Here is a 27542-nt window from a genome sequence, read left to right on the forward strand (position 1 = left end):
ATAAGTGAGAGTGGTCTGGATTGAGTTTAGGGCCTAGAATAAACCCACTAACAATGATTTTTATGAATTTATCTACTTGCCTCACCTTCTCCGCTGGCAGAATGGAGAAATGTGTAGACCACATAGTCAGTTTGTGGTTATTATAGCATGTGGAAAGCTGTTTTGAATGTCACCATTTCACTATTAATGTTGTAGAGGCCTCTTAACATTGTGTGGTCTCAAGGTACTAAGGGAGTTTAGCTTACTGTGGGTTACATGACAGATCGCAGTGGTAGAAGTGATAGGAGGAGGAGGAGCTGTAGTAGCAGTAGAAGCAGTGATATTGGTGGTAGTAGTTAATCAACCTTAATATACTATTTTAAAGTTTGCAAAGTGCTTTGGGGACACCCTCTGTGGTGTGTGTGTGGGGGGGTGTGTGTGTGTGTGTGTGTGTGTGTGTGTGTGTGGGTGTGTATGGGTGTGTGCATGCACACCCACATCTATATTTATTCATTTGTTTGTTTACTTGTTTCTTTCTCTACTTTAATACTTACATTTCTGTAGTAAGGGACCTATGGCACTTGATGTCCTGCCTCTATCAATATTCAGACCTAAACTTCACTTTCCAATAAAGAATTATTTCCTCTGAGTTCATTTAACTTATCCAAGTCTCAATTTCCCCATTGTGCCTGAAGGAAATAATACCAGATGCTCACTAGTCCTACTGAGGTATTATGAAAAATGACAATGAGAATGAGAGCTAACATTTTATGCAAAATTTTTAAGTTTGCAATTTATTTGGTTTGATCTTTCCAATAGCCTTGTGAGGTAGATGCTATTTTTATGTTTTTTTTTAACAAATGAAGAAACTGAGACTCGGAGAGCTTAAATGATGTCGTTAGGGTTACACAGCTAGGAAATGTCAAGGGCAAGATTGGAACTTGGGTCTCTTTATTCTGAATCCCAATCCCTTTTCAATTATAGCAAGTACTTATTGCGTTGTGCTTTGGGCTTCTCTGAGGAATTCTCTTTTTATTTTGGTTGTTGCTCTTTTTTATTTGCTGGAGATTGGTTGCAAAGCACTCTGTCTTCTCATCCAAGAGTTTGTTTAAAACAATCTTTCTTGTTTATTTGGCATTATTATTGAGGGTAAATGTCTTTTAAAGTTTTATCAAAATATTCTTGTTGGTTGATCAACTCACATTGAGAAATGGATGGTATGTGGCTTGGTCTTTGACTGACAGATAAATAAACTGAGGTACAGAGTTTGTGATGTTGCCAAGGTCATCACCTCAAGATTTGAAGTTTTAACTCTCAGTCTCTTATCACTTCTGAGAGCAGGCACCTTCTGAGAGCGGCAGCTTCCCCGGAAAGATTTTCCAAATCTATTATCAATGTAATAATCATGAAAATATTTGATGAGAACACTGCCTCATGCTGCATAATAAATTTGAGTAGAAAAGTTGAAGCAGTGGTATTTTCTTCAGTGCTTGGATGTCAGGAGAAAGTAGTTCCACACTCAGCAAATATAGATAGGTCTGTTTTGTGCTGTGTTAAATCCAATTGTGAGAAAGCCTTGAATAATCAGGAATGACAGCATAAGCATTTTCTCTTCAAAGTGATTTTGCAGAAAGCATTATTTCCTAAGAAAAGTACACATATGGCTCTCATAATGCTGAAAGAGCACTAATGTATCAATTTATTGCTGCTGGTGTCATGAGCTGGGGTTGCAAATTATATTCAGATTTGAAACTTTCTTTTCCATTGCTGTTTGGTGAAGTACCCTTTCCATGATAAAGGTTATCTCAATGGATTCTAGAATGCCAAGAACAGAGATGGACAACCATGGAAAGGACTAGATACAGTCTTTCATGGGTCCTATGGCTTGTTTCATGATGCCAAACCAAACACCAGGATGAAAAACTATAGTTTCCCTCAATAATAAAAAATATATATATTTGAGTTTGGGTTTCCCTATGTAATTTCAGATTCCCTAAATAAGTCCTTTGGAAAGTTGTGTGGGGAGCAAGTGGATGATTTTGGTCTCAGAGCATAACTTTGGCATTAACATTTTTTTCAATGTCTACTGTGGACTCTGAGAACAGATTTCTACCCCATATGACATGTTTCATAGCTAAGTAATAGGCCTGATGTGGGGGCCAGCTTTTCCAAAGTGTTTTACTTTCAGGGCGGAGGGTTAAATAACTCTCTTAATAACTTGGAGCCAAAAAAATTTCATTTTACCACTGTTCTTAGTCAGAGATTCAATTTTTTTTTAGCACATGCTATTCTAGTCCCCTTTCCTTTCTTCATTAGAATATCCCCTGAAGAAGGAACTATTTAAATTATAGCCCCATGACCTGAGGAAATGGTGAAAGTACGATTTACATTCAAACTTATGTTCATTCTATCTCTGTATTATCATGGAAGTGATTAATTATTGTTAGGTAGATAAAAATAAGGTTAAAATGTCTTACAACATTTTGTAACATTGAGTTGTTTCTTTCTGGATTCTTGCAGTAGTTTCTTCTTAACCTGAGAATTCTGGAATTTGGCAACAATATTCCTTGGTATTTTCAATTTGGGATCTTGTTCAGGAGATGATTAGTGAATTCTTTCAGTGACAATTTTGCCCTCTGGATCTAGGACCTCAGGGCAGTTTTCCTTGATGATTTCTCGGAAGATATTGCTCAGGATCTTTTTTCATCCTGGCTTTCTGGTAGACCAATAAGTCTTAGATTTTTCTTTCCTGAATCTATTTCCAGGTCAATTGTTTTTTCCAATGAGATATTTTATACATTCTTCTATTTTTTCATTCTTTAGATTTTATTTGACTGATTCTTAATATCTCATAGAGTCATTAGCTTCTACCTGCCCAATTCTAATTTTTAATAAATTGTTTTCTTCAGTTAGCTTTTGTACTTCCTTTTCTATTTATTTAATTTTCCCAGTTAGGTTTTCTGATTCCTTATCCATTTGGCCAATTTGACTTTTTAAAGAATTCTTGTGAGTTAATTTTTTTTTTCACTTTGTCAATTGCATTTTTAAAATCATTGGCCAATTTTTCTTGTACCTCTCTAATTTGGCTTTTAAATTCCTTCTTGAACTCCTCTAAGAACACTTTTTGGGCTTGAGACCAGCTCATATTCCCTTTTGAGGATTAAGATGTGAGTATATTGTCAGTACTGTCCTTCAAAACATTGAAATGGGAGGCAGAGCCAAGATGGCCGAGTGAAAACAGGGAATGAACCTGAGCCCTACACAAATTCCTTCAGATATTTCTCAAAAGTGAATCTTTTAGAGTGGCAGAATCCACTAGGACACAGAGTGTGGCAGATTTCCAACCCAGGACAGACTAGAAGGTCAAGGAAGAATCTATTACACAGGATTGGGGGAGCACACGCTGTACCAGCATAGACTCTGCTATAGTGGATCAAGAGTAACCCAGGCTGACTGAAGCAGAAACAGCAGTGCAGATTCTCAAACATATCAGCATAGTATGGGAGTCCAGTGGAACTGAATGAGAGAAAAGAGCAGGGCCCCTCTTAATAGCAGCAGCCACTGCTGAGACTATTGGCCCATAGATTATATGTTTGAAAGTCACCTACTTAAACTTCTGGGAGCCAAGATGTCAAGTAAACTGTAAGTGTTCTCACCTTCTCCTTGTTGACCTTGAAAAAACCAGAGAATACTGCCCCAGGAAAACTCCTGGAATAGGACAATTGACAGACAGGGCACAGCAGTCTCTCAGCTTGGGAGGCTAGAGAGATCTACGAGAAGAGTACCTCTTGCTGTGGCTAAAGGGGACCACTGCAGGACTGGAGGCATCCCAGCAAGCCTCAAATCAGCAGACCAGGAGGAGATCCTGAGTCCCAGGGGGGTGGAGCTTGTAAGCACCAATACTTACAGGACCCCAGGTATGCCTTAGCATAGCTAGGAGAATTGGGTAAACACCAGCCCAGAGAGGGGTTCACCAGCCCCTGAGCTTATCTGTGCTTTAGCTCAGCCCTAGGGGAGGAAGAGAACTCCTGCAGCCAGACTACACTTCCCCCACACCTCACCCAGTGAGTTTCAGGGAAACTCAGAAAACCTTCATCTGACCTCAGCCTTGGCACATACCAGACAGCTCAGCACTAGGCAAGCTGCAGCATTATATAGCTTCTAGCTGAAAGAACTAGAGGTCACAGCACACAAAGCCAGTAATCAAGCTTCAAGTTCTCGGTACAAGAAACATGGGACAGAGTCCCCTGTGCCCCAAAAGCAGAGATCCACTTTAAAAGTCAGAAAAGGGCAATCACCATGAGCAAGAAGCAAATCAGAAAAGCAAAGACCATAGAATCTTACTATGGGGACAGAGAAGACCAAAATATGAATTCAGAATAGGACAGTACTGACAATATACTCACATCTTAATCCTCAAAAGGGAATATGAGCTGGTCTCAAGCCCAAAAAGTGTTCTTAGAGGAGTTCAAGAAGGAATTTAAAAGCCAAATTAGAGAGGTACAAGAAAAATTGGCCAATGATTTTAAAAATGCAATTGACAAAGTGAAAAAAAAAATTAACTCACAAGAATTCTTTAAAAAGTCAAATTGGCCAAATGGATAAGGAATCAGAAAACCTAACTGGGAAAATTAAATAAATAGAAAAGGAAGTACAAAAGCTAACTGAAGAAAACAATTTATTAAAAATTAGAATTGGGCAGGTAGAAGCTAATGACTCTATGAGATATTAAGAATCAGTCAAATAAAATCTAAAGAATGAAAAAATAGAAGAATGTATAAAATATCTCATTGGAAAAAACAATTGACCTGGAAATAGATTCAGGAAAGAAAAATCTAAGACTTATTGGTCTACCAGAAAGCCAGGATGAAAAAAGATCCTGAGCAATATCTTCCGAGAAATCATCAAGGAAAACTGCCCTGAGGTCCTAGATCCAGAGGGCAAAATTGTCACTGAAAGAATTCACTAATCATCTCCTGAACAAGATCCCAAATTGAAAATACCAAGGAATATTGTTGCCAAATTCCAGAATTCTCAGGTTAAGAAGAAACTACTGCAAGAATCCAGAAAGAAACAACTCAAATATTGAGGAACTATAGTCAGGATCACATAGGACTTTGCAGCTTCTACATAAAAAGATTTGAGGGATTGAAATATGATATTCCATAAGGCAAAGGAGCTTGAACTACAACCAAGGGTCCATTACCCAGCAAAACTGAGCATAATCTTTCAGGCAAAGAGATGGACGTTCAATGAAATAAGGGATTTCCAGAACTTCCTGAAAAATCCAGAGCTCAATAGAAAATTTGATCTTTGAATACGTTTCAAGAGAGGTATAAAGAAGTAAATGGGGGGAAAAAATGAAAAAAAAAAATTTGTTATTCAATATGGGCACACTGTTTTTATCCCTATATAGAAGGATGATACTTGTTAATCTTGAGAACTGTATATTTTTTATGACATTTAAAAGGGATACACATAGATAGAGAGGGGCAACTAGTTGGTGCAGTGGATAGAGCACCAGTGCAGGAGTCAGGAGGACCTGAGTTCAAATCTCACCTCAGACACTTGACACTCACTAGCTGTGTGACCTTGGGCAAGTCACTTAACCCCAAATGCCTCATCTTGGGTCATCTCCAGTCATCCTGATGAATATCTGGTCACTGGATTCAGATGGCCCTGGAGGAGAAGTGAGGCTGGTGACCTGCACAGCCCTCCTTCACTTGAAACAAAGTCAAGTGTAAGTCATGTCATTATTTCTCTGATGGCATGGTCTTCTTTGGCAATGAAGGATGAACACACACATACATAGGTAGAGGAAGTGGGTATAAATTAACTGATGTAACAATAAAAAAAAAACCATAAAGGGTGCAAAGGGATTGTAACAGGAGAAGAGAAAAGGAGGCAAAAAAAGATAAATTACATCACAGGAAGAGGCACAAAAACATTTTATAGTAGAGGAAAAGAGGGGAGATGAGCATTGTTTTAGCTTTATTCTCATCTGATTTGATTCAAGGAGGGAACAGCATACTCAGTTAAGTATAGGAATCTAATTTGTCCTACAGGCAGTAGGAGGGGGAAGGAGAAAGAAAAGGGAGCGGGGGTTAAAAGGGAGGCAATACATAGTAAGGGAAAAGAGAAATAAAAGGAAGGGGGCTGATAGAGGGGAGGAAAGATTGAGGGAGGCAGTGGTCAAAAGGAAAACTCTTTTGAGGAAAGGAAGAGAAGGAAGAAATAAAAGCATAGACAGAGGGGAAATAGGATGGAGAGAAAGACACAGAGAGTAATCATAACTGTGAGTGTGAATGAGATGAACCCTCACATAAAATGGTGGCAAATAGCAGAATAGATTAAAAACCATAATCCTACAACATGTTATTTTCAAAAAACACATTTGAAACAAGGAGATACACACAAGTAAAAGTAAAGGTAAAAGGCTGGAGCAGAATGTGTTATGCTTCAGCTGATGTAAAAAAAGCAGGGGTAACAATCCTAATCTCAGACAAAGCACAAGCAAAAATATATCTAATCAAAAGAGATAAGGAAGGAAACTATATCCTACTAAAAATGCACCATAGACAATGAAATAATACCATTACTGAACATATACGTGCCAAGTGACATAGCATCCAAATTCTTAGAGGAGAAGTTAAGGAAGGTAGAGGAAGAAATAGATAGCAAAACTATACTAGTGGGGGACCTCAACTTCCCCCTCTCTGAATTTGATAAATCTAACCTCAAAATAAACAAGAAAGCAGTTAAGGAGGTGAATAGAATTCTGGATAAGGTATACATGATAGATCTCTGGAAAAAAATTGAATGAAGATAGAAAGGAATATACCTTTTTCTCAGTTGTTCATGGCACATACATAAAAACTGACCATGTACTGGGGCATAAAAACCTCACAGTTCAGTGCAGAAAGACAGAGATAGTCAATGCATCCTTTCCAGATCATGATGCAATACAAATTATATGTAATAAAGGGCCATGGAAAGATAAACCAAAAATTGATTGGAAACTAAATAATCTAATCCTAAATGAGTGGGTCAAAGAATGAATCACAGAAATAATCAATAACTTCATTCAAAAGAATGACAATAATGAGACAACCTACGAAAACTTATGGGATGCTGTGAAAGTAGTTGTTAGGGGAAGTTTTATATGATTGAATGCTTACATGAATAAAATGGAAAAAGAGGAGATCAATGAATTGGGCATGCAACTGAAAAAAGTAGAAAAAGAAAAAATTGAAAATCCCCAATTAAATACCAAATTAAAAATCCTGAAAACCAAAGGAGAGATTAAGAAAATTGATATTAAGAAAATTATTGAACTAATAAACAAAACTTAGAGCTGGTTTTATGAAAAAACCAATAACATTGATAAACCTTTGGTTAATTTGATTTCAAAAAAGAAAGAAGAAAGCCAAATTACCAGTATCAAAAATGAAAAGGGGAAACTCACCTCCAATGAAAAGGAAATCAAAGCAATAATTAGAAATTACTTTGCCCATAAATTTGGCAATCTAAGTGAAATGGATGAATATTTTTTAAAAAATATAAATTACCCAGATTAACAGAAGAAGAAGTAAAATACTTAAATAAATCCATCTCAGAAAAAGAACTTGAACAAGCCATCAATGAACTCACTAGGAAAAAATCTCCAGGGCCAGATGGATTTACAAGAGAATTCTATCAAATATTTAAAGAATAGTAAATTCCAGTACTATACAAACTTTTTGGGAAAACTGGTGGAGTCCTACCAAATTTTTTTTATGATACAAATATGGTTCTGATACCTGAATCGGGAAGAGCCAAAACAGAGAAAGAAAATTATAGACCCATTTTCCTAATGAATATAGATGCAAAAATTTTAAATAAGGTATTAGTGAAAAGATTACAGCAACTTATTATGAGAATAATACATTATGATCAGGTAAGATTTATACCAGGAAGGCAGGACTGGTTCAATATTAAGAAAACTATCAGCATTATTGATCATATCAACAACCAATCTAACAGAAATCATATGATTATCTCAAAAAAAAAAAAAAAGCTTTTGACAAAAATACGACACCCCTATTTGACAAAATACAATACTATTGAAAACACTGAAGAGCACAGGAATAAATGGAGCCTTCCTTAGAATAATAAGTAGTATCTACCTAAAACCATCAGCAAGCATTATACGTAATGGGGATAAGCTAGATGCATTTCCAATAAGATTGAGGGCAAAACAAGGATGTCCATTATCACCATTATTATTCAATATGGCACCAGAAATGTTAGTTTTAGCAATAAAAGAAGAAAAAGAAATGGAAGGAGTTAGAATAGGCAAAGAAGAAGATAAATTATCACTCTTTACAGATGATATGATAATATTCTTAGAGAATCCTAGAGAATCAAGTAAAAAACTACTGAAATAATAAACAACTTTGGCAAAGTTGCAGGATACAAAATAAACCACAAATAAATCCTCTGCATTTCTATATATTACTAACAAAGCCCAACAGCAAGAGCTAGAAAGAGAAATCCCATTTAAAATTGCAGTAGACACTATAAAATATTTGTGAGCCTACCTGGCAAAACAAACCCAGGAACTACATAAACACAATTACAAAACATTTTTCACACAAATAAAGTCAGATCTAAGTATCTGGAAAAACATCAGTTGCTCATGGGTAGGTGAGCTAATATAATAAAAATGACAATTCTACCTAACTTAATTTATTATTCAGTGCCATACTAATCAAACTACCAGAGAATTATTTTGAAAAACTTGAAAAAAATATCAAAATTCATCTGGAAGAACAAAAGTTCCGTAATATCAAGGGAATTAATGAAAAGAAATGCAAAGGAAGGTGACCTAGCCCTACCAGATCTCAAATTGTATTATAAAGCAGTAATCATCAAAACCACTTGGTACTGATTAAGAAATAGAGGGGTAGGTCAGGAATAGGTTAGGTACACAAGACACAGTAGTCAATGATTATAACAGTCTACTGTTTGATAAACCCAAGGACCCCAGCTTCTGGGATAAGAACTCACTGTTTGACAAAAACTGCTGGGGAAAACTGGATAATAGTGTGCCAGAAACTGGGCATAGACCAATGCCTGACACCATACACCAGAATTAAGTCCAACTGGGTACATGATCTAGATATAAAGGCTGATACTATAAACAAATCAGGGGAGCAAGGAATAGTGTATTTGTCAAATTTATGGAGAATGGAGATATTTATGACCAAACAAGAGAGAATATTATGAAATGTAAAATAGATAATTTTGATTACATTAAATTGAAAAATTTTTGCACAAAGTCAATACAACCAAGATTAGGAGAGAAGCAGAAAACTGGGAAAGAATTTTGACAACTAGTGTCTGTGATAAAGGCTTCACTTCTAAAATATAAGGAGAACTGAGTCAAATTTACAAGAATACAACTCATTCCCCAGTTGATAAATGGTCAAAGGATATGAACAAGCAGTTTTCAGAGGAAGAAATTAAAGCAATCTATAGTCATAAGAAAAAATGCTCTAAATCACTATCGATTAGAGATACAAATCAAAACAACTCTGAGGTACCACATCACACCTATCAGATTGGCTAACATGACAAAACAAGAAGATGATAAATGTTGGAGAAGATGTGGGAGAGTTGGAACACATTCATTGTTGATGGAGCTTTGAGCTAATCCAGCCATTCTGGAGAGCAATTTGGAACTATGCCCAAAGGACTACAAAAATGTGCATACCCTTTGACCCAGCAATATCACTTCTAGGACTGTATCCCAAAGAGATCATAAAAATGGGAAAAGGACCCACATGTACAAAAATATTTACAGCAGTTCTTTTTGTGGTGACCAGGAAGTGGAAATCAAGGCAATGCCCATCAATTGGGAAATGGCTGAACAAGTTGTGGTACATGAATGTAATGCAGTACTGTGCTATAAGAAATGATGAACAGGAAGACTTCAGAAAAACCTGGAAAGACTTATATGAACTGATGCTAAGTGAAATGAGCGAAACCAAGAGAATATTATACACATCAACAGCCACAGTGTACAAGAACTGTTTCTGATAGACTTAGCCCTTAATAGCAATGCAAGGACCTAAAACATTTCCAAAGGACTTTTGATGCAAAATGCCATCCACATCCAGAGAAAGAACTATGGAATTGGATCGCAGAATGAAGCAGACTATTTTCTCTTTTTTTGTTTTATTTTGCTTTTTCTCATGGTTTCTCCCATTTGTTTTAACTCTTCTATGCAATATGACTAGTGTGAAAATGTGTTTAATAAGAATGTATGTGTAGAGCCCATATAAGATCACATGTCATCATGGGAAAAGAGGGGAGAAGGAGGGAGAGAAAATTCAAAACATATAGAAGTGATTGTTGAAAGTTACAAACAAATAAATTAATAATAAAAAATTTTTTAAAAGAAAAAAATATTGAAATGACCCAAAGTTCTCAAAAACTATGACTATGAAGGATCAGGCTTTATGAGAACTGAAATGTTTCCAGTGATAGACACTATCTGCTATGCAAGGAAAAGCCCAGTGAGGTACAGAGAGGCTCATGAGCTATAAGTTGACCACTAGGGGATAAATTCTTTAGTCATCTCCATATTTAACATAATGTCTTTCTTCTGACTCTTGAGTTCTTTTCTTACCTTAGAAACATCATGTAGGCTATGGTCTTCTGGACTCTTGTGCATTTTCATATGAACAAATGGCAATCACTTTTGCCCATTTTCCATAGTTTACTTATGACTTCAGTAGGGTCAGTCATCTATGTTTTCTGGGTCACTCTTCTGCTCCTTTCCTCAGAATAATTGCCATGAAACATCACTTCCATTGAAAAGCAAAAGAGAGCTTCAATTCTCTGTTGTCCAGACCAATCCTATCTCAGTAGGATGATGTGCATTGATCAATAAGTCAAGGGAAGTTTATAATGAGAGGAGGGAAAGCAGCCTTCTATCTTCCCCACCATCAATCACTTACTTTCTTTTTCAACCAAAAAAATGTCTGATATAAATAGCCATTTCCGTGTATGAAAATTCAGTGGTATCTCTGTGAATCCTCATTGATACTTTTAAAAGATAAGTTTTTTTGTTGTCTTTTGTTTGCCTATTATAGTCATTTATGGATACCTACCCCCACCTCTTGAACCAAGCCCTTCTTTATGATAAAGAGAAACAGTTGAGCAAAAAAAACCAAACAAACAAAAAACCAAACAATTCCTATACTATGACAATGCATGGAACATTCTGCCCTCATGGTTCCCAGACTTTCTGTCCAGAGGAGGCAGGGATGTTTTATTATGGGTTTTGGGAGACTATTATTGGTTTTTCATTTATGCAGAGTATGATTTCCTTTTAGTGCTCTTTTCATCTAACGAAGAAAAGGAAAATAGGCATCAATATCACAAAATGACATGGAGGTAGAAGACAGCAGTATTCATTATTCCTCTAAAATAATATTCCAGTGACACAGTGTATTTATGGAAGGGTTTCACTGAGATTGCAAAGCCAAAGAAAGATCAGTGTTGTTTGTGGTTTACAGGAATATCTTTACCTAAAACAATATAACAAAGAAAAGGTCACTTTCTCATACTTAGCATTATTTCTTCTCTTCCAGGTATTTCGGTAACAAAGAAGACACATACATGTAAGTAATATATTTTTGTCCAAAGTGTTCTGAAGAGTTGGAATTATGTCTGGCTGATGGCACTCTTCAAGCATTGACTAACATTTCATCTGTGATGGTCAGAAGGGCTTCATATTTTTCAACCTGTAGAGGGTTAGAAGTGGTACAACTTCACAAGTCTGTATCTGAGTATGTGTTGAAGAGATAGGCCAATTCACATTCTAGTGTATTTTCATGTCTTAGTCTGTTACTTATCAGGCAAATCTTGACAGGGAGGATCGATTACTTGGCGATCTCTCTTACTCTGTGTCCTTAGAAATGGTCAGTATGTTTGTATGGGAAACCACTGTGATTTCTTGACCACTTCAGCATTTTTTCCTTTTACTACTAGTCTCCAGAATAGACTGTTTTATACTTTTGTCTGTGGAACATAGACATTGCCTGGGAATGTAGAAGTTGCAGTGTAGCTGCAAACCTAGCCTCAACAAGGTCCTGGTAAATGGCATTATTTGTTTGATGTGGAAATGTGTGCTGACTGGCTACATATACACATGCTTGATTCCTACTTTCCAAGGTCAAGGTTCTTCATAAAGAACTCTCATTCTTACAACAGAAGTTTAAAAATTTGTGCTAATATATGATGTAGTGGCTGGCAGTCTGAGGTGTGTTGTCATGATGTCCACCAAACAACAAAAGGAAATTAACATGTCATTGAAATCAGTTAGTCAAACTGTTACATTGGACTTGACCAGTGTGTCATTTTGACCTCAAATGAACAGTGTCACTAGAAGGTGATGATTGTTTTTGGCCAGAAATAGAGGTTGTGGTACACCTGAGATTTCTTTCGACTTTTTTTTTAAACTAGGACAATTGTAGAGTTTTCATAGCTCTTTGCTAAGGCAAAGAGGTAAAGAATCTTCCCAACTTCACTTTTAAAATTCCTGATATTGTGTGGAACTTTAAAAAGAAAGTTGGGGTTTGTTGTTGTTTTTTTAAATTGTTGTAACACCTAAGAAGCTTTAGCTCCTGCCTCAGTTTTGTTGAAAGCTTATTTGAAAATCTGCTCATGGGTTTGTCTGTCTGTCTGTCTATCTGGAGGGGGAAGAAACCTTAGATCTGAAGTTGCCTTCCATTTGCAATTTGAAACAGCAAAACAGAGTACTGATGGACATCAGGATCTTTACTGCTTGGACAGCAATCCTGCTGTCCCTTTTTGCACCATGCAAAATGGGCTCCAGTGGAAGTTTTGCTTGAGAAAAGATTACTCAGTCAGGCCACATTCAGATAATGGGTTGATTCTGTCCCTCAATGTATACACAGTTCCTGTTGGCTACCCCTGTATCAGTGTAGAGAGTGCTCCTTAGTTTCTTGGGGGGCTGTTTTGTCGTGTCGCTGTTGTTGGTGCATATTTGAGCTCATAATGACTGAGACATTGACAGTACAGGAGACTGAAGTCCTCTGTATATCCGCAGGGCAGGCATGGTACAGAGAGCTTCCTTGCACAGCCTTGCCCATGAGCTCGTCCCTGGCCTGGAGGGACTACCCACTCTAGAGGTGGTAAGTAATTCAGTCTTTATGCTGGCTCAGTCCTGGGCCTCTCCTGAACAGGGGCTGGTGATTATGCTGACTTCTATAGCATTTTGGGGCCTGGACTCCTGTCCACCTTGCATGAGCTGATATCACCAGATTTTTTTTGTCTGATTGCACCATGTCTTGGTGCTTTTTTTGTCAATAAAGATCTAGACCAATTCCACTGGACAGAAAGCAGCCTTCAGTTTATACGAATTTTTTTTAAGCTAAAAGTCTCTAAAGATTGTAGGCAATAACCTGTTCTATCCTTTGGAGATGGACAATAAAGTATTATAATTATCAAGAATGATTTTATCCAACTGCTACCTTTTGCCTATTTCAGAAGAAAAAAGTCAATGTTGTTGATTCTAACGTTAGAACATGACAGGGGTGGCAAGTAATGCAAAATGTAGTGTCCTAGCAACAGGGAACGTCATTTGTTTTCACCCTTGTAGTAAAGGCCTTAAGAGCTTCAGTCAGGACAAAGAAAGACAGAAAGAAAGGAAAGCACAGCAAGACACATGGCCAGCATCTATGAATTACATCTAACTTATCAACTCTGAAAAACAGCACTATAATCGTAATATACCTTTGACAGGGTTACAGAGAAGCATTTTTCTATAAAATTCAAGCAAAGGAAAAATATGGAAAATGTCATTTCTATGTAGAGAACACTTGGTTTCTTTTTTTTCTTTTTCATGGGGGAAGGGGGTGGTCTTCAGAATTCAGTATCCCTCCCAAACATCCAGGAATGAGCTGATCTGGACAGATAGTAGGCACAACATCTCACGCGTCAAGCAGGAATCAAATTTTCAAAGTTGTGAATATTTGCAAAAGCTGCTTCTGTGCTATTGACCACAGAGATTGTATTTGTCGTCCTGCACAGTAGACAACCCATTTTATTTCTGATCTTCCCATCTCTGTAGGGCTCAGACTTTATGAGAAGGGAAAAAATGAATCAGTTCTTTTTCTAATAAACATCCCCCAGAGGAACTCTTCTTTAGCATCACTTGATATTTCCTTGAGACCTGAACTGCTCCAACTTGTCTATAAGTTTTCTTAAGATGTTAAATTTCAGGTTCTCTTAAATTATCCTGACGTCTCTTCTTCAGAAAGTTTCCCTGTCGGTGAAAGAAGGTGAATACATTTTGTCCTGTCTCAAGGCTTCCATTTTTAGCCAAGGTTCTAGAAAACATGGACAAACCTTGCCTGCCTGATAATCAACAGCTGAAGTCACCTTACATTATCCATTTCAAACTGGGTTTCCTAACCTCCATTGCACAGAGACTGTATAACTTACAAATTAAAATGTACAGTTGTAGAATATATTATCAGACCAAAGTGTCAGCTCACAAGGATATCAGCCAGAGGTGCAAGAATCACAAAGTGATTCTGAATGGTTTTGACACCTGATAATATTTTAGGACACCTTGTTATCCCAGAAGCACGGGTATTACTTTTAAATGAAATTTTGAGTTGGTTGAGTTAGTTTTAGACTAAAAACTCCTGTGTAAGAAAGCTCGATTCTTTTAGCTTCTAATCAGTCTATGAACACAATATGAACTCTGAAAGGAGGGTCCCTGAGGAGGAAATCATGAGTTGGTTGTTAGATCTTGATTTGTTTTCTTTCTTTTTTTTAGGGTCGGGGAATATGTTTTTTATTGTTGTTCTTGTATATTTTCTTTTCTTCCTTCCTTTCTTCTTCTCTTTCTTCTTTTCTTTCTTTCTCTCTTTCTTTTTTTTTTTTTAATTTTGGCTGTCCAGTTGTGAAAACAAAGGTCTTTAAATCTCCTGGGAATGAAAAGTCATTAACTTCACTGTGAAATTCTAAAGTCTATGATGTTGGTTGAAGTGTTACTATTGGTTTTGGTGAGTGAACATGAAAGAGAGTTTTGACTTGTGGTGTGAAGATGATTTTTTTATCATGGTGTTGGAACTTAAATATCATTCTCAAGGTGATATTTCTTTTTGCCTGCAAAATTTGATGGGCACTGTCATATTTGGTGTTTGACGTATTTGCTTGTCTTCCTTTCCTGTTGGAGTAACATTGTGTAGCTGTGGCTTTTTCTTGGAAACAACTGTTATCTGGATTTTCACTATGTGCCAATGTCAACTGGTCATGTATTCCTGACTTAGTAATCAAGGTCCTCATGGGTTTTTCTGATTTTGCTAAGATATTATGAGATGACACATGTCAAGATGAAAAATGAAAAAAAGTGTCATTGATCATTCTAGATGTTTCCAAGTAGCTGGATAGTTTACATAATGGAAACTAAACCTTAGGATGTATCCAAGGTTGAATAACTTCCACAAAACAGGCAGGATGAATTCCCATGATGTTAGAGGCCATTGGACAATTTTCAAGTTCAACACAACTTTGCTGTTTTCTCCTTTTCTCTCGTCTCTGCATATTATACCTGTTCCTTTGCTCCTAAAAGATGCAAAGAGAACAACTTATTTTTCAAACTACCAGGAAAATATCCAGTTGCTTCCCCTTCCCCTGGGGGACAGGTAACTCAACCTTGGTGAAGCTACATTTTTTTTTTTCATATAAAACAGACTTGAGGTATGCTTCTGAAAGTATTTTAGAAACACCATTTTTCCATAAAAGGAATTTTCAAAAGATGCATGCCAAGTACTCAAGTTGACATGCTTTATTGGATAGAATTTTTAAACAATATATTATAGTACTTTAGTAGGAACATGTACATCCTTGAAAGCAGATGCATACTTGAAAGATTATGACTATATCATTTATAAAGAGATTTTAATTATCTTTATAATAAAAACCTTTTAGCACACATTAAGAAATTTTTTTGAGAGGTTAAAATTGAATAATCTCATTTTTTTTACATCTGTGAAAAATTGGTTATTGCTGTAGTTTAAAATGAAAGTCACCTTTGACTTCCACAGACTTAGTTTTGAGTTCTGACTTAGAGAAAATTAGTTTGGAGGTCTTTTTGTGGATTCCTAAAGTATTTGTTTATATCACAAAACCATTGCCACAACTCATTACAATTTTTGCCATTTGCTCAGAGCAGGCCCCAAACTGGAGGGGAGAGGAGGGGAGGAGAGGATTATTTTCAGGACATTTTTTAAAAAGTAGACTCCGTTAGCAATCCCAGGCTTACTGCTCATCTACATTATTTTCCTCAGCCAGGAAAACTCAAGAACCCTTTCTGGCAAAGCCAGTGGGAGGTACTTGGTTATGGCCTTACAAGATTGCCATGACAACAGCCTGACTCACCCAATGACTCACACTTTTAATTTCTTGCTTCCGTGTATTTCATTGGGACAGGAGTGAGTAGAAGCCACGTTGAACTTCTCTCTCGTAGGAGGGCTTCAACAAGTTCATGTCTACACATTGGCAAACATTCCAGGGAAGAGGTTAACCCAGTACACATGGGCCAGCTGGAAGACTCATTTCTTAGCCTGGAAAGCTTTCTTTCAAAATATTTCTTTCTTCCATTCCGAGAGGAGGATTCCAGACAAAATGTCTTGGAATATGAGGTCATTGAGCTCTAGGTAAATATGGAATAAAGTAGAGAACCAAAGACAAAAAGCTTGAGCCAGCAGACCCTGGTCTCTCAGGGTATTATTTGCAGAGTGTCTACCATGTGCATAGTAGTGGGCTACACACCACTGAAAATACAGAAGAAATCATAACTTAGGCACCATCTACAAAGATCTTATATTCTAAGTGGGGAGGGAAGGCATGGACACATAAGAGGCAGGGTTTTATTATAGAAAGAGGTCTAAACATGATTTTAAGACCTGGATACTAACAGTGCCAGCTCTAGTATTCAGCTAGCTGTGTGACCTTAAGTAATTCAATTAATCTTACTGGACCTGATCTCTCTCATCTGTTAGTGGAGATGATATCTTCTCTAGCTTACAGGGCTTGGCGAAAAAGCCAAAAAGTAGATGAAAGGCAGGTGAAAGTGTTGAGAAAACTGAGAAGCCATATTAAAATAAGAGATATTATCTAAAATATAGCACAGTTACTATTACATTAAAAAATAAGGGAACAGGTACTGAGAACTGTCTCTAAAGAAGTTTGACAGTAATGGAATGTAATTCATATTGGAAGTTTAGGGGGAAGAGATTGTATTCAAGGAGACCTCTAGGAGACTTTTGCAATAATTCATTCAGGTGTGAGGTAATGAGGGTTAGGATACTGTTTTAAATCCAGAGACTAAAAAAAAAATAAGACATATCTTCTCTGTGTTCCTGGACACCATCTTACGCACTCATGTTCCTGCTCTAACTCAAGCAATGTCTTCTTAGTTGTATTCAAGACAAATCACACAAAGGCTGGGATATATGTGCTAAAAGGAATATAGTTACCAGGCATAGCAATCCAGTCTACCAGTAGGACCAGAGCTCAAATAAAGCTCTCCGTAGAATGCAAATTTCCTTCAGCCCATAAACTTTAAAAAAAATGTTTTGATAACTGTATTTCAATATAATTAGTTTCCTTTGCGATCCTATATATTTTATGTTAGTCATTTAAAAAGATTATTCTGAGAAGGGATCCACAGACTTCTCCAGACTGCCACAGGGATTCAAAGGCAAAAAGGGTTAAGAACCCTTGTCCTAATTGAATGTATGTATGCTCCTTGAGGACAGTATCTGTTTTTCCTTTTGTCTTTGTTCCCCTGATATCTAACCAGCTGCCCTACTTAATAAATGTTTCCTGGATTAGGTTGGATTTTGAGTCTCATAGCATATTAAGATAGAAATGGATGGAAACAAAACTGTACTATCCATTTCTTCCAAGACTGAATAGTCTCATATGCCAAAAAGATATACCTGCAATGCATATGTTTCACAAGGGAAATGTGAATTAGGAAGAAAAGCAGAATTTTGCTGTATTTCACTATACCTCAGAATGTGACTGGTGCTTTCCAAACCCATACCCTTGTCTCCCTCTCTCCCCCTAAACCAACAGAGTAGTCCTTTGATAATGAAATTTATTTTTTTTCACTCCTAGGTAATTAATTGAAATTCAAAACACCTTGCTTATTATAATTTTATTTGTACTAATCAATCCACAAACAGCTTTTGACCCCCATTCTATGTGCCAAGGATGAGAGAAAGAGAAAGACACAGACACAGAAGGGAGAAAAAAGACAGAGGAGAGACAGACATAGAGGGAAACAGAGACAGAGGGAGGGAGGAAGAGAGAGAGAGAGAGAGAGAGAGAGAGGACAGAGAAAAGAAACAGAGAGAGACAGAAGGAGAATAAGGAAAGGCTTCATCTCAGTGATATCTGAGTTATCTCTTGAAAGAAGATGGATTTTAGGTGGTGGAGGTAAGGAGCAAGTGAATTCCAATTATGGCAGGGCTAGCCAGTTCAAAGGCATAGGCAAGAGATTGAGTGTGCTGTGTGAAGAAGAGAAAGTCACCCTGGCTGGATCTCAGAGCCCTTGAGAGAGAGTAATGTTCAATGAGGCTTGAGAGATACATTGAGGCCAGACTGTGAAAGGCTTGAAAAGCTAAATAAAGGTGTTTATATTCTACCCTAAAGACAATAGGGAGCTATCAGAGTTTATTGAGTGGGGGAGTGACATGCTTAGATTTGCGCTTTTGGAAAGTCCATTTGGCAATCTTAGCACTCTTTGATTTATGATTTGCCTAGATCAAGGCACCCATTTCATATCCAAAGTCAAAAGGGATTCTGAATCACATTGCTAATAATTCAGAATAACCCACTGTTAGTATTGCCAAAAAACAAAAACAAACCTCTAAAGGACATAATTGTTCCTGTTTCATAGATGAACTACACATTGATATGCTCTGTTAATGATTGAGTTGAACACTGAAAAACACAATAGAGGCCCGTTATTAAGACTAGTACAAAGAAATCTCAATTGCTGTTCCTAACACTAAACTCTGTCTAAAACCAGAGAACTTTATTAGAACTTTATTTAGAATAGCCTTAAACATTCTATTGAAGAAGCACAGAATTCAGGTTAAAGAAGATATTTGTGAAGTTAATATATTCATATATTTACTTGATCAATACTGATTTTTAACAGTGAAACAAATGAAACTAAAAGTGATTTCTTTTCTTCCATTTATACATAAAAACTCACTTTAACAAGACTATTTAAAGCTATGCAATATCCTCACCTAAAAAATGTTCCCGCATTTAAATATGCATCATTTTAAAGACCCAGTTTAATTCTCACAAGAAGCACCACAAATTAAATGTTGTCATACATCACAAAGTAAGTGCCAAAATAAAATACACTGCTATGCTATGCTGTGCCAAGATTTTGGATATCCTACTAATCCAGTCGTGTTCTGCATGTTAAAAGGAATTCACGGTATTTCTGAATTTTGAGCTGGGTGCTGAGGGGGGAATAAGGGGTACATACAAAGTTGTTGCAAGTTATTATATATCCAGTTACCTCTTTTCTCAAATAATAGGGATTAGTAACACAATTCCAGAGAAGTCTGTGAAAATGTAGATATTCAAAAGGTGTCCTCATCCTTAAAAATGTTGATTCAGAAACATTGATAATAGGGCATCTTTCTCAGCCAAACACAGAAAGATTCAACTCAGCTTAACAAATAGACCTTGATCACTCTCTTTCTCTGTGCTAGGGCACATTAGAGGTGCAAGAATGATATGGTTCCTGCCATCAAGGACCTTATGATTTAGTTAGAGACATTAAGTACACTCAGCTAATTCTCATAGAATGTAGAAAGAGGTCAGTACCTTAAGAAAGAGACAGATAAAGTGCTTTGAGGATACAAAGGAGCGATTATTTCTGGTTAGGGACAGCATCCTAGGTTTCATAGAGTAAGTGATGTATAAACTGGGCCTTGAAGGATGAATAGGATTTCCTCATATTCAAATGCACAATATAGGGGTGCTTCACATAAAATGGACTGTATGAATAAGGACACAGGGAAAGGGGAGCAAGAGAAAATCAGGGAATGGCAGGCTGTCTAGTTTGACTTTGTCATAGGCTGCTTGAAGGTGAATAGTGAATGAAGCTTAGAAAATATGTTGTTGAGTCATTTCAATCATGTATAACTCTTGATGCTCCTATTTGGGGTTTTCTTGGCAAAGATAACTGGAGTTGTTTGCCATTTCCTTCTCCAGTGGATTGAGGCAAACAGAGAGGTTAAGTGACTTGCCCCAGGGTACTCAGGTAGTAAATCTCTGAGGCTGGGTTTGAACTTTCGAAGACAAGATTTCCTGACTCCAGGTCTGGCACCTCAGGGCCCTTGAATACCATGCTAACTACTCCTCTTGACCCCAAAGCTGCTTTATAATGGAATCCTATAATATTATTTTTTCACTCTCTGAACACATTGATAATTCATATATAACAATACTTAATATTAAAGGGTATTATGGCCCAGGAAACTTACTTTTAAAAAAAAAAAAAAGAAATCTAATGACTATTATTTAATACAAAAGCTTCCAAAAAGACAGGGAAAGAAAATAAGAACAGTAAAACAGGAATGAAAACTCAGGAATGGGTGAAATAAAAAAATCATATGCCTTGAGGTCTAATTTGTGTTAGAGGCTGCCATGGAGGAAGGTGTCATCCACTGCTTTGGGTGGTTTCTCTGGGGAGGATTTACAGAATGAAATAGACAGAAGGCAACAATGAGAAGACAAGGAAGGGTTTCAGTGTGTGATAGTGGAAAAAGTACCACCCTCTCTCCCACCCAGCTTCCCACCAGGGACATCATAGATTTATCCATTCAAGTGTTACAGTATATACAGCTCTGTTTTTAGATGCATTTCAGTTTATTGCATTCAGCAAATATTTAAGTCCCTGCTATGTGCAGAACACAATTCTTATTCCTGAATTGGATTTTCTAGCATTTTTATATTTTCCATCCTCCTCTGTACCCATTTTTCTATGGAAGTCCGTGAGTAATGAAATGGATTTTGATTGAATTTGAAGGACCTTCTCTTTGAAGGTTTTCTTTAGTTCTTCATCCTCTGCAACAGACACCCACAAACAGAGTGCAATTGTCTGTGCGGTGGTCTTCTCTCAAAATTACTTCTGAGTTACCACATTATGAGGTGACTAAGTTTCCCCTGAAAATATGTCTTGTTATCTTGACACAAAAAGCGAAGCCTCATTTCCAAGGTAGAGCAGTTTCCTAGTAGCCATTTTGTATTATTCTTTATTTATGTTGCCATGGACAAATTTATAAGCAAATGGCCAATCAAATTTATAACCAAGTGGGGATGAGCCTTTCTATGCTTAGACTGCCTGATCCTCAGAAAACAGATGTACTCAATAATTGCCAGGACTGAACAGATGCCAGAACCAAGGGAAGCCAAAGATGTATAGATGATCCATAAGTCTTGTGTCTGTGTAAACTGAATACTTTTTTCAAGAAATAAGTCTTCAGCCTTTTCAAGAAGACAATCAGGTTGTGCTTTGCACAGGAAACACTAAATGGAATAAGATGATTTCTGTAGTATTCTTAAGGTTTACAAAGCTCTTTACTCTCAACAATCCAGTGAGATAGGTAGCACAGTTATCATCCCCATTTTACAGATGAGGAAATTGGCTTACTTACAATCACAAGCTGGCAAGAGTCAGACTGGAACTTGAACTCAAATTATATGATCTTGGAGCACCACAGCACAGTGAATACAGGGCACTATCATATGAGGCACTTCAGTATATATTAGTGAGCATAATTTAGCTGATCTGTGCCTTAGGTAGTGTCTAGTACTGGTTTTCAGTTCCATTTCTAAGTTCAGGACAAATTATTTTATAGTAATACCACTCAAGGCATTTCTGTAGTGAAAGAAAGAAAGGGAGAGAGGGAAGGAAGGAAAGAAGGAAGGAAGGAAGGAAGGAAGGAAGGAAGGAAGGAAGGAAGGAAGGAAGGAAGGAAGGAAGGAAGAAATATAGTACGCTATGTGTGAGCTTCACTAGCACAGAAAAGATCTACAATATGACTGGCAAGGGAGAGTTACTCTGATTATTAAAAAGAATGAGTAAAATCATGCTTTGGCTTTTCTATCTAGGTAGATGTAAAATTTATAGTGGCAAAATCATTTATTGCCAAAACTTTAAGGTGGGAACATGAGATGAAGAGGGAAGCATAAGGAGAGCGTATATATTCACTTTGAATCGAGTATCTGAAGGTCTGTCTTTGCTTTTTATTTATGTTGCTAATTTGCCAGACATTGCTATGAGATTCTAGTCTTTCAAGACATCTTGGTCCTAGATAGGGCTTGATAGGAGCCTGAGCCCTAGTTTAAAAGCATGTTGAGACCCTGGTGAAACAAAGTAAAGCTGCGATGATTTACCAGCACAAAGAATTTTTCCCTGGATTCATCTGTGCGATGTAATAAGAGGACAATTAGGCTTTTTTTTTTCCTGTTTGCATTCCATAAGTACCTTATAATGGGGTTATATGGTGTCATTTGAAGAAAACCAAGGTGCATGTTAAGAATCCTTGTTACATCGTGCATTTGTAAGTCTTCAGTGTAATGAACCACATTGAGTTCATTTGTCTGTCTCTCTTTCGCCGTCTTTCTGTGTCAACGAAACTGAAAATTCACTTTCCCTCACCAAGTTGGGACGTGGGGATAATTGATTGTTACCAGTATCTGCTGTTAGCAGACACGCTAACACCAATGCCTCTAGAGAACAGGTGGAAACTAAACTCTGTCCCCTGAGGCCAATGAAATAGCTGTTTGGTCCCCTGTGTGAAACTTCCTAATAACTTAACTGGGCAGCCTCCAGGTCCCTTGGGGGCTTCTCCACAAGAGTATTCCCTCTCTTTGTTAAGATTGCTTATTAAAAATGATTTTATAATGAAGTTGCCTCAAATAGCAGCTCTTTTCCTAGTTGTCCTTGAAGCTGTGGCAAAGAATCCTAGAGACAACTGTCTAGGGTTTTCCTCCTTGTTAAAAACTTCTCTCCTACTGCTCTTAACGCCTGATTTTTATAGAAGCAAATACTAAGTGACATGAGTCCCTTCCCAGCTGATGATGGCAGTTTAAAAGCCTGGACCCAGCATTATTGGTAGTTTATTTGACTTGTTGTTGGGCTCAGGAATTGCATTAATCTACATGGGAGGTAGGGGAATTAAGATATTTACATTTGGATCAAAGGTGTTCTCCTAGTAAGAGCTGTGGTCTGAAACTCAGGAACGTCAGTCTTAACTGCCATTGATTAAACAAAACAAGTCATTGTCAGCTATTATATCTCTCCGTCAAAATGTGGTAGCAGTTGTAACTCCTTCCAGATCACATAGGACTGTCATATGGGGAAAAGAGCAAAAAGAAATTATTATTAATCTCTTCGGAACATGTATATGCTGTTTGAATTCAAGAATTCAAATTAAATTAATTAAAGGTTGTTTTAGCAGGAAGTTTGCTTCTGCAATTCATCATTATCAGCTTAGGAATTCTTAAGGTGTTAGTTATTTAGATTCTTATAACTGATGCAGCATATTAGATTGTTCATCGTTGTGGAAAACGTGCATTAAAATAAGGTTCCCAATGACCAGAATTGCCTCAAAATTCTACTTAGAAACTATAAAGCATGCTAAGCCAGGAGTGACAGACTAGAACAAAAGTTTCTAACTTTAAGGTTTGTCAGCTGAGCTCTAAAAATCTGTTTTCATATTTCTGGTTGCTTTGCAATGTGATCACACTGGGACACTAATAGGAAGAGTTAACAGTTCATGACTTACATCTTTAGTAAGTGGATCAGAAAGATTGTAGTGGTGTGCCTTGGCTTGGAATTGGTCGCATACACTGGAAATCTAGGACTACATATTCGTAAAATAATATGAAATACATTTTGAATGAGCATCTCTTGACAGTGTGTCATGAGAAGTATCTCCATGTGCACTCAAATTTTTTTGAGTCTTAGTATATGAGTAGATGAATATATATATATATGTCCATACCAGTATAGATGACTCTTTCCTCTCAGTTTATAGTTTCCAATTTTTCCCAGGTTTTAGTAGATGCTAAGGCCAAGCTATTCAGTATCTGGTGAATTCTTGAGGTTATAAAAATGTATTTTTGAAAACTGGGGCAGATAGGTGGTATAGTGGATAGAGCACTGGGTCTAGAGTAGGAAGACTCCTTTTCCTAGCTGTGTGACCCTGGACAAGTCACTTAATCATGTTTGCCTCAGTTTTCTCATCTGTAAATGAACTGGAGAAGGAAATAGCAAATCACTCCAGTATCTTTGCCAAGAAAATCCCAAATGGGGTCATGAAGAGTCAGACACAACTGAAACAACTCAGCAACAACAGCAAATTTTGAAAAATTAATTTTAAATCATTTCAGTTTTGTGCAGAAAAACAAATTCTATTTTAAGCAGGTTTGGTTACTTCTTGAGGGGAAAGGGACCAAAAAAGCATTTCATTCTTTGAAGTTGTTTGAAAGAAATGTACTGTGATATGTGCATATATGATGAAATATGCTCTAGATTATTTTGGAAACTACTCTATCTGAAAGGAGTACTCAGGGGTCTTGTTCATCTTTTACTGTCTTTATTTTAAATACTAGCATGATAAAAAAAATTTTAGTGTTTGAGAGGTTTGTAAAGTTTAAAGCCAGAATCATAGTCCAAGAAACTAAAATGAGTGCTAGAGATCTACCCAAGGATATAAAATATGTTCTTAGTCAGAGCAATCTCATAAACATCATTTGTTTGTATTATTTTTATGGTGGAGGGGGTGGGGGTCATAGGAAGGGGTAGAAGGTGCTGTTATAGACATTCATGTCAGTAATATAAATAGGAATGGATAGTTTCATTTATTGTTGATTTCTGTCCATCTGACCCACCATGCAAAATGGAAATTACCAACAATTCTCCAAGGAATAATCAACTTATCCACATCTGGGAGACTGTGTGTTTCCCTAGTGGTCAGTGAGAGAAACTGACCCAAAATTCTGATCAGAGCCTCAAAGAAAATTTCTAACCATTCTAGATCCCTTACCAAGCACTGTGGTGCCTTTTGGAAAGAAATGATATGTATTAATGCGAGGTCAAAATATTTCAAATTGCTGGGTTTCGTCTGGTCTGAAAGTGAAGTCCTGTTGTATCCACTAATCAGAAACCAAGGGTTTCAGAAGCAGATTTTTTTTTCATGTTGGGGTTATGTTCACCCATGTGCTTAGCCTGCCATCTGGGACTCTTTATCTCTTCAACTTCGTTATTCCTTGCCACATTTATTCATAATTTTTTCCTGAATCAAAAGATGGGGCACAAAATTCTGTTCTTGGCTATTAACGTGAAGCTTTCACGTCCTTTAGTTGAAATCCTGTGTGCAAATAAATCCAAGGGCAGAATCTGGCCCAGTAAAAGAAACAATTTTCGTTCTAATTTATTTCTTATTAACCTTTTCTGTTTCCTTAGGCTATGGCCGAACCAATTCTATCATAACTCTGAATTTTTATTACAAGGTTACAAAATTCTTTAGAATTGTCTCCAGATGATAAACATCCTCTAATCTTCATCTTGCCTCTACGTTTTCAGAGGGGCTCCTAAGCTTAGATTTCTCCATCTTATTTTAAGCATTTATTTTATTAAGCATTTATTGAACTAGAGGAATAATGAGAAGAGAGGATGAAATAAGATCTCTTGCTATCCCAAATTAATAACTTGATTGGAAGGCCCATTTTTCATCATTCTCTTTCATTTCTCCAGAATGAGTCTTTAATGGATTATTAAATAAATAAAAGGAATGTCCCTTTCATGCCTTTTCTTCTTTTGTGCTTTTCTTGTCGATGCCTTTCTACAAGTCCTTTATGGAGGGTCTATTCTCTATGGATTGGAAATTTTCCTTTGGTTCTTTTACTATCTTAAAGTTTCTGGTGTTAGACTTACAGTGTTGGTACATCACAAGCATTGCTATTTCAAATAGCAAAGTATACTCCCCAGAAGTCTAATGACTTAACAGGCTAATTTAGAATTTTCCATGTAGGGAGAAGAAATGACAGTGGCCTGCAAATTTTGCCTAGTGGTCTTCCATCAAGGAAATTTTCTAAGACATTCAATTTTCATGGAGGTCAACCAGCCATGAATGCAGTTAGGATGATTTGAGTGCAAAGTAATGTAGGAGAGTGGAAATGAACACAGGTTCTCAAATTAGAAGACCTGTATTCAAATCCCATCTCTGACACTAATTACCCTCACAACCTTGAGCAAATCATTTAACCTCCCTGGGCCTTAGTTTCCTCATTCATAAAATGAGAGGATTGGATTAGAGGGCCTCTAAGTTACTATTTCATTCTAGATCAATGATCCTTTGATACAACCTGGGTTAAGATCTCAGCTCTTTTTTCAACTATCCAGATGACCTTGGGAAAACACAATCTCAGCTTCAGTTTCCATAAAATAAGGAAGTTGAACTTGATGATCCATAAAGTCCCTCCCAGCTCTAAATTCTCTGATCCTATGAGAGAAAGGTGATATGATTTAGGTTATGATAACCTCTAACCAACAACCTAGAGTTTGGGGGATGTATTTTTTTTTTAATTTCAAGTTCTCTCCCCTCTCACAGTTGAAATCTCATTAACTTACTTTCCTTAGGATACCTTTCTCTGAAGTAAAATAAGAGCAAATTGAGTCTCAAACATTTATATCTAATTAGTTGGAGTCTCTTAGTACCTTAAGCAAGTTTGTCCTTATGTGATGCTCCTTTGGGTCCCCTAGTGTCCTGAATGAGTTAATGCACTTGCCAGACATAACCTTGCTCACAGGAATCATATAGGTTCTTGGAGAATCTAGCACAATACAAAACCACTGAAAAAGAGAGGGGTCTGTTTGGTGGGGTTCTTGGCTTAGTCAAGATATTCTCTATACATTTTTAATAGTAGTATACTGGAGCGCCATTACAAAGTGATCTCTGTTAATCCATGTTGGGGCCTACCTTATAGGAAAAAAAAATCTTTATAAGAAAATACTCTGGGAACTTCAGCAGCCAACTCTCTTGGATGAAGTCCAAGATTTACCCACCTTCTGCTTTATTCCACTAAACAGAAAATAGTGCTGAAATGAAGGTTCCAGTGCATTTCCACGTGAAATTCATCATTCTCCCAGTTCTTCATCTCAATTAAATATTTTAAAAGGTAAGGTGAAAATGAACAGGCATATAGAATATGAACTTTTGTTTAAAATATACATATGTATATGTGTGTGTATGTACACACATTTTATTTCTTAGCTAGTACTAGACTAATAACATATATAATGTTATACACATATATGTATATGTGTCTATATATACATATATAATATATATTTATATACATACATATGTATATATACTTGACCCCTGCATTATTATTCAAGAATTAGAAATGCTAGAATTTCTTTTTCC

General features: G+C 36.8%; 1 protein-coding gene across 1 annotated transcript in view; it reads left to right on the top strand.

Annotated features, from left to right (window-relative positions):
• Positions 1-27542, top strand: part of RORA (RAR related orphan receptor A) — an 887404-nt gene that overhangs the window by 666167 nt on the left and 193695 nt on the right. The window contains exon 3 of the mRNA XM_072616450.1: positions 11619-11648. Within this exon, the coding sequence (XP_072472551.1) occupies positions 11619-11648 (30 nt within the window). The remainder of the gene's footprint in view (positions 1-11618; positions 11649-27542) is intronic.

The sequence above is a fragment of the Notamacropus eugenii genome, chromosome 1 (genome assembly GCF_028372415.1).
Source record: "Notamacropus eugenii isolate mMacEug1 chromosome 1, mMacEug1.pri_v2, whole genome shotgun sequence".
NCBI classification, from domain to species: Eukaryota; Metazoa; Chordata; class Mammalia; order Diprotodontia; family Macropodidae; genus Notamacropus; species Notamacropus eugenii.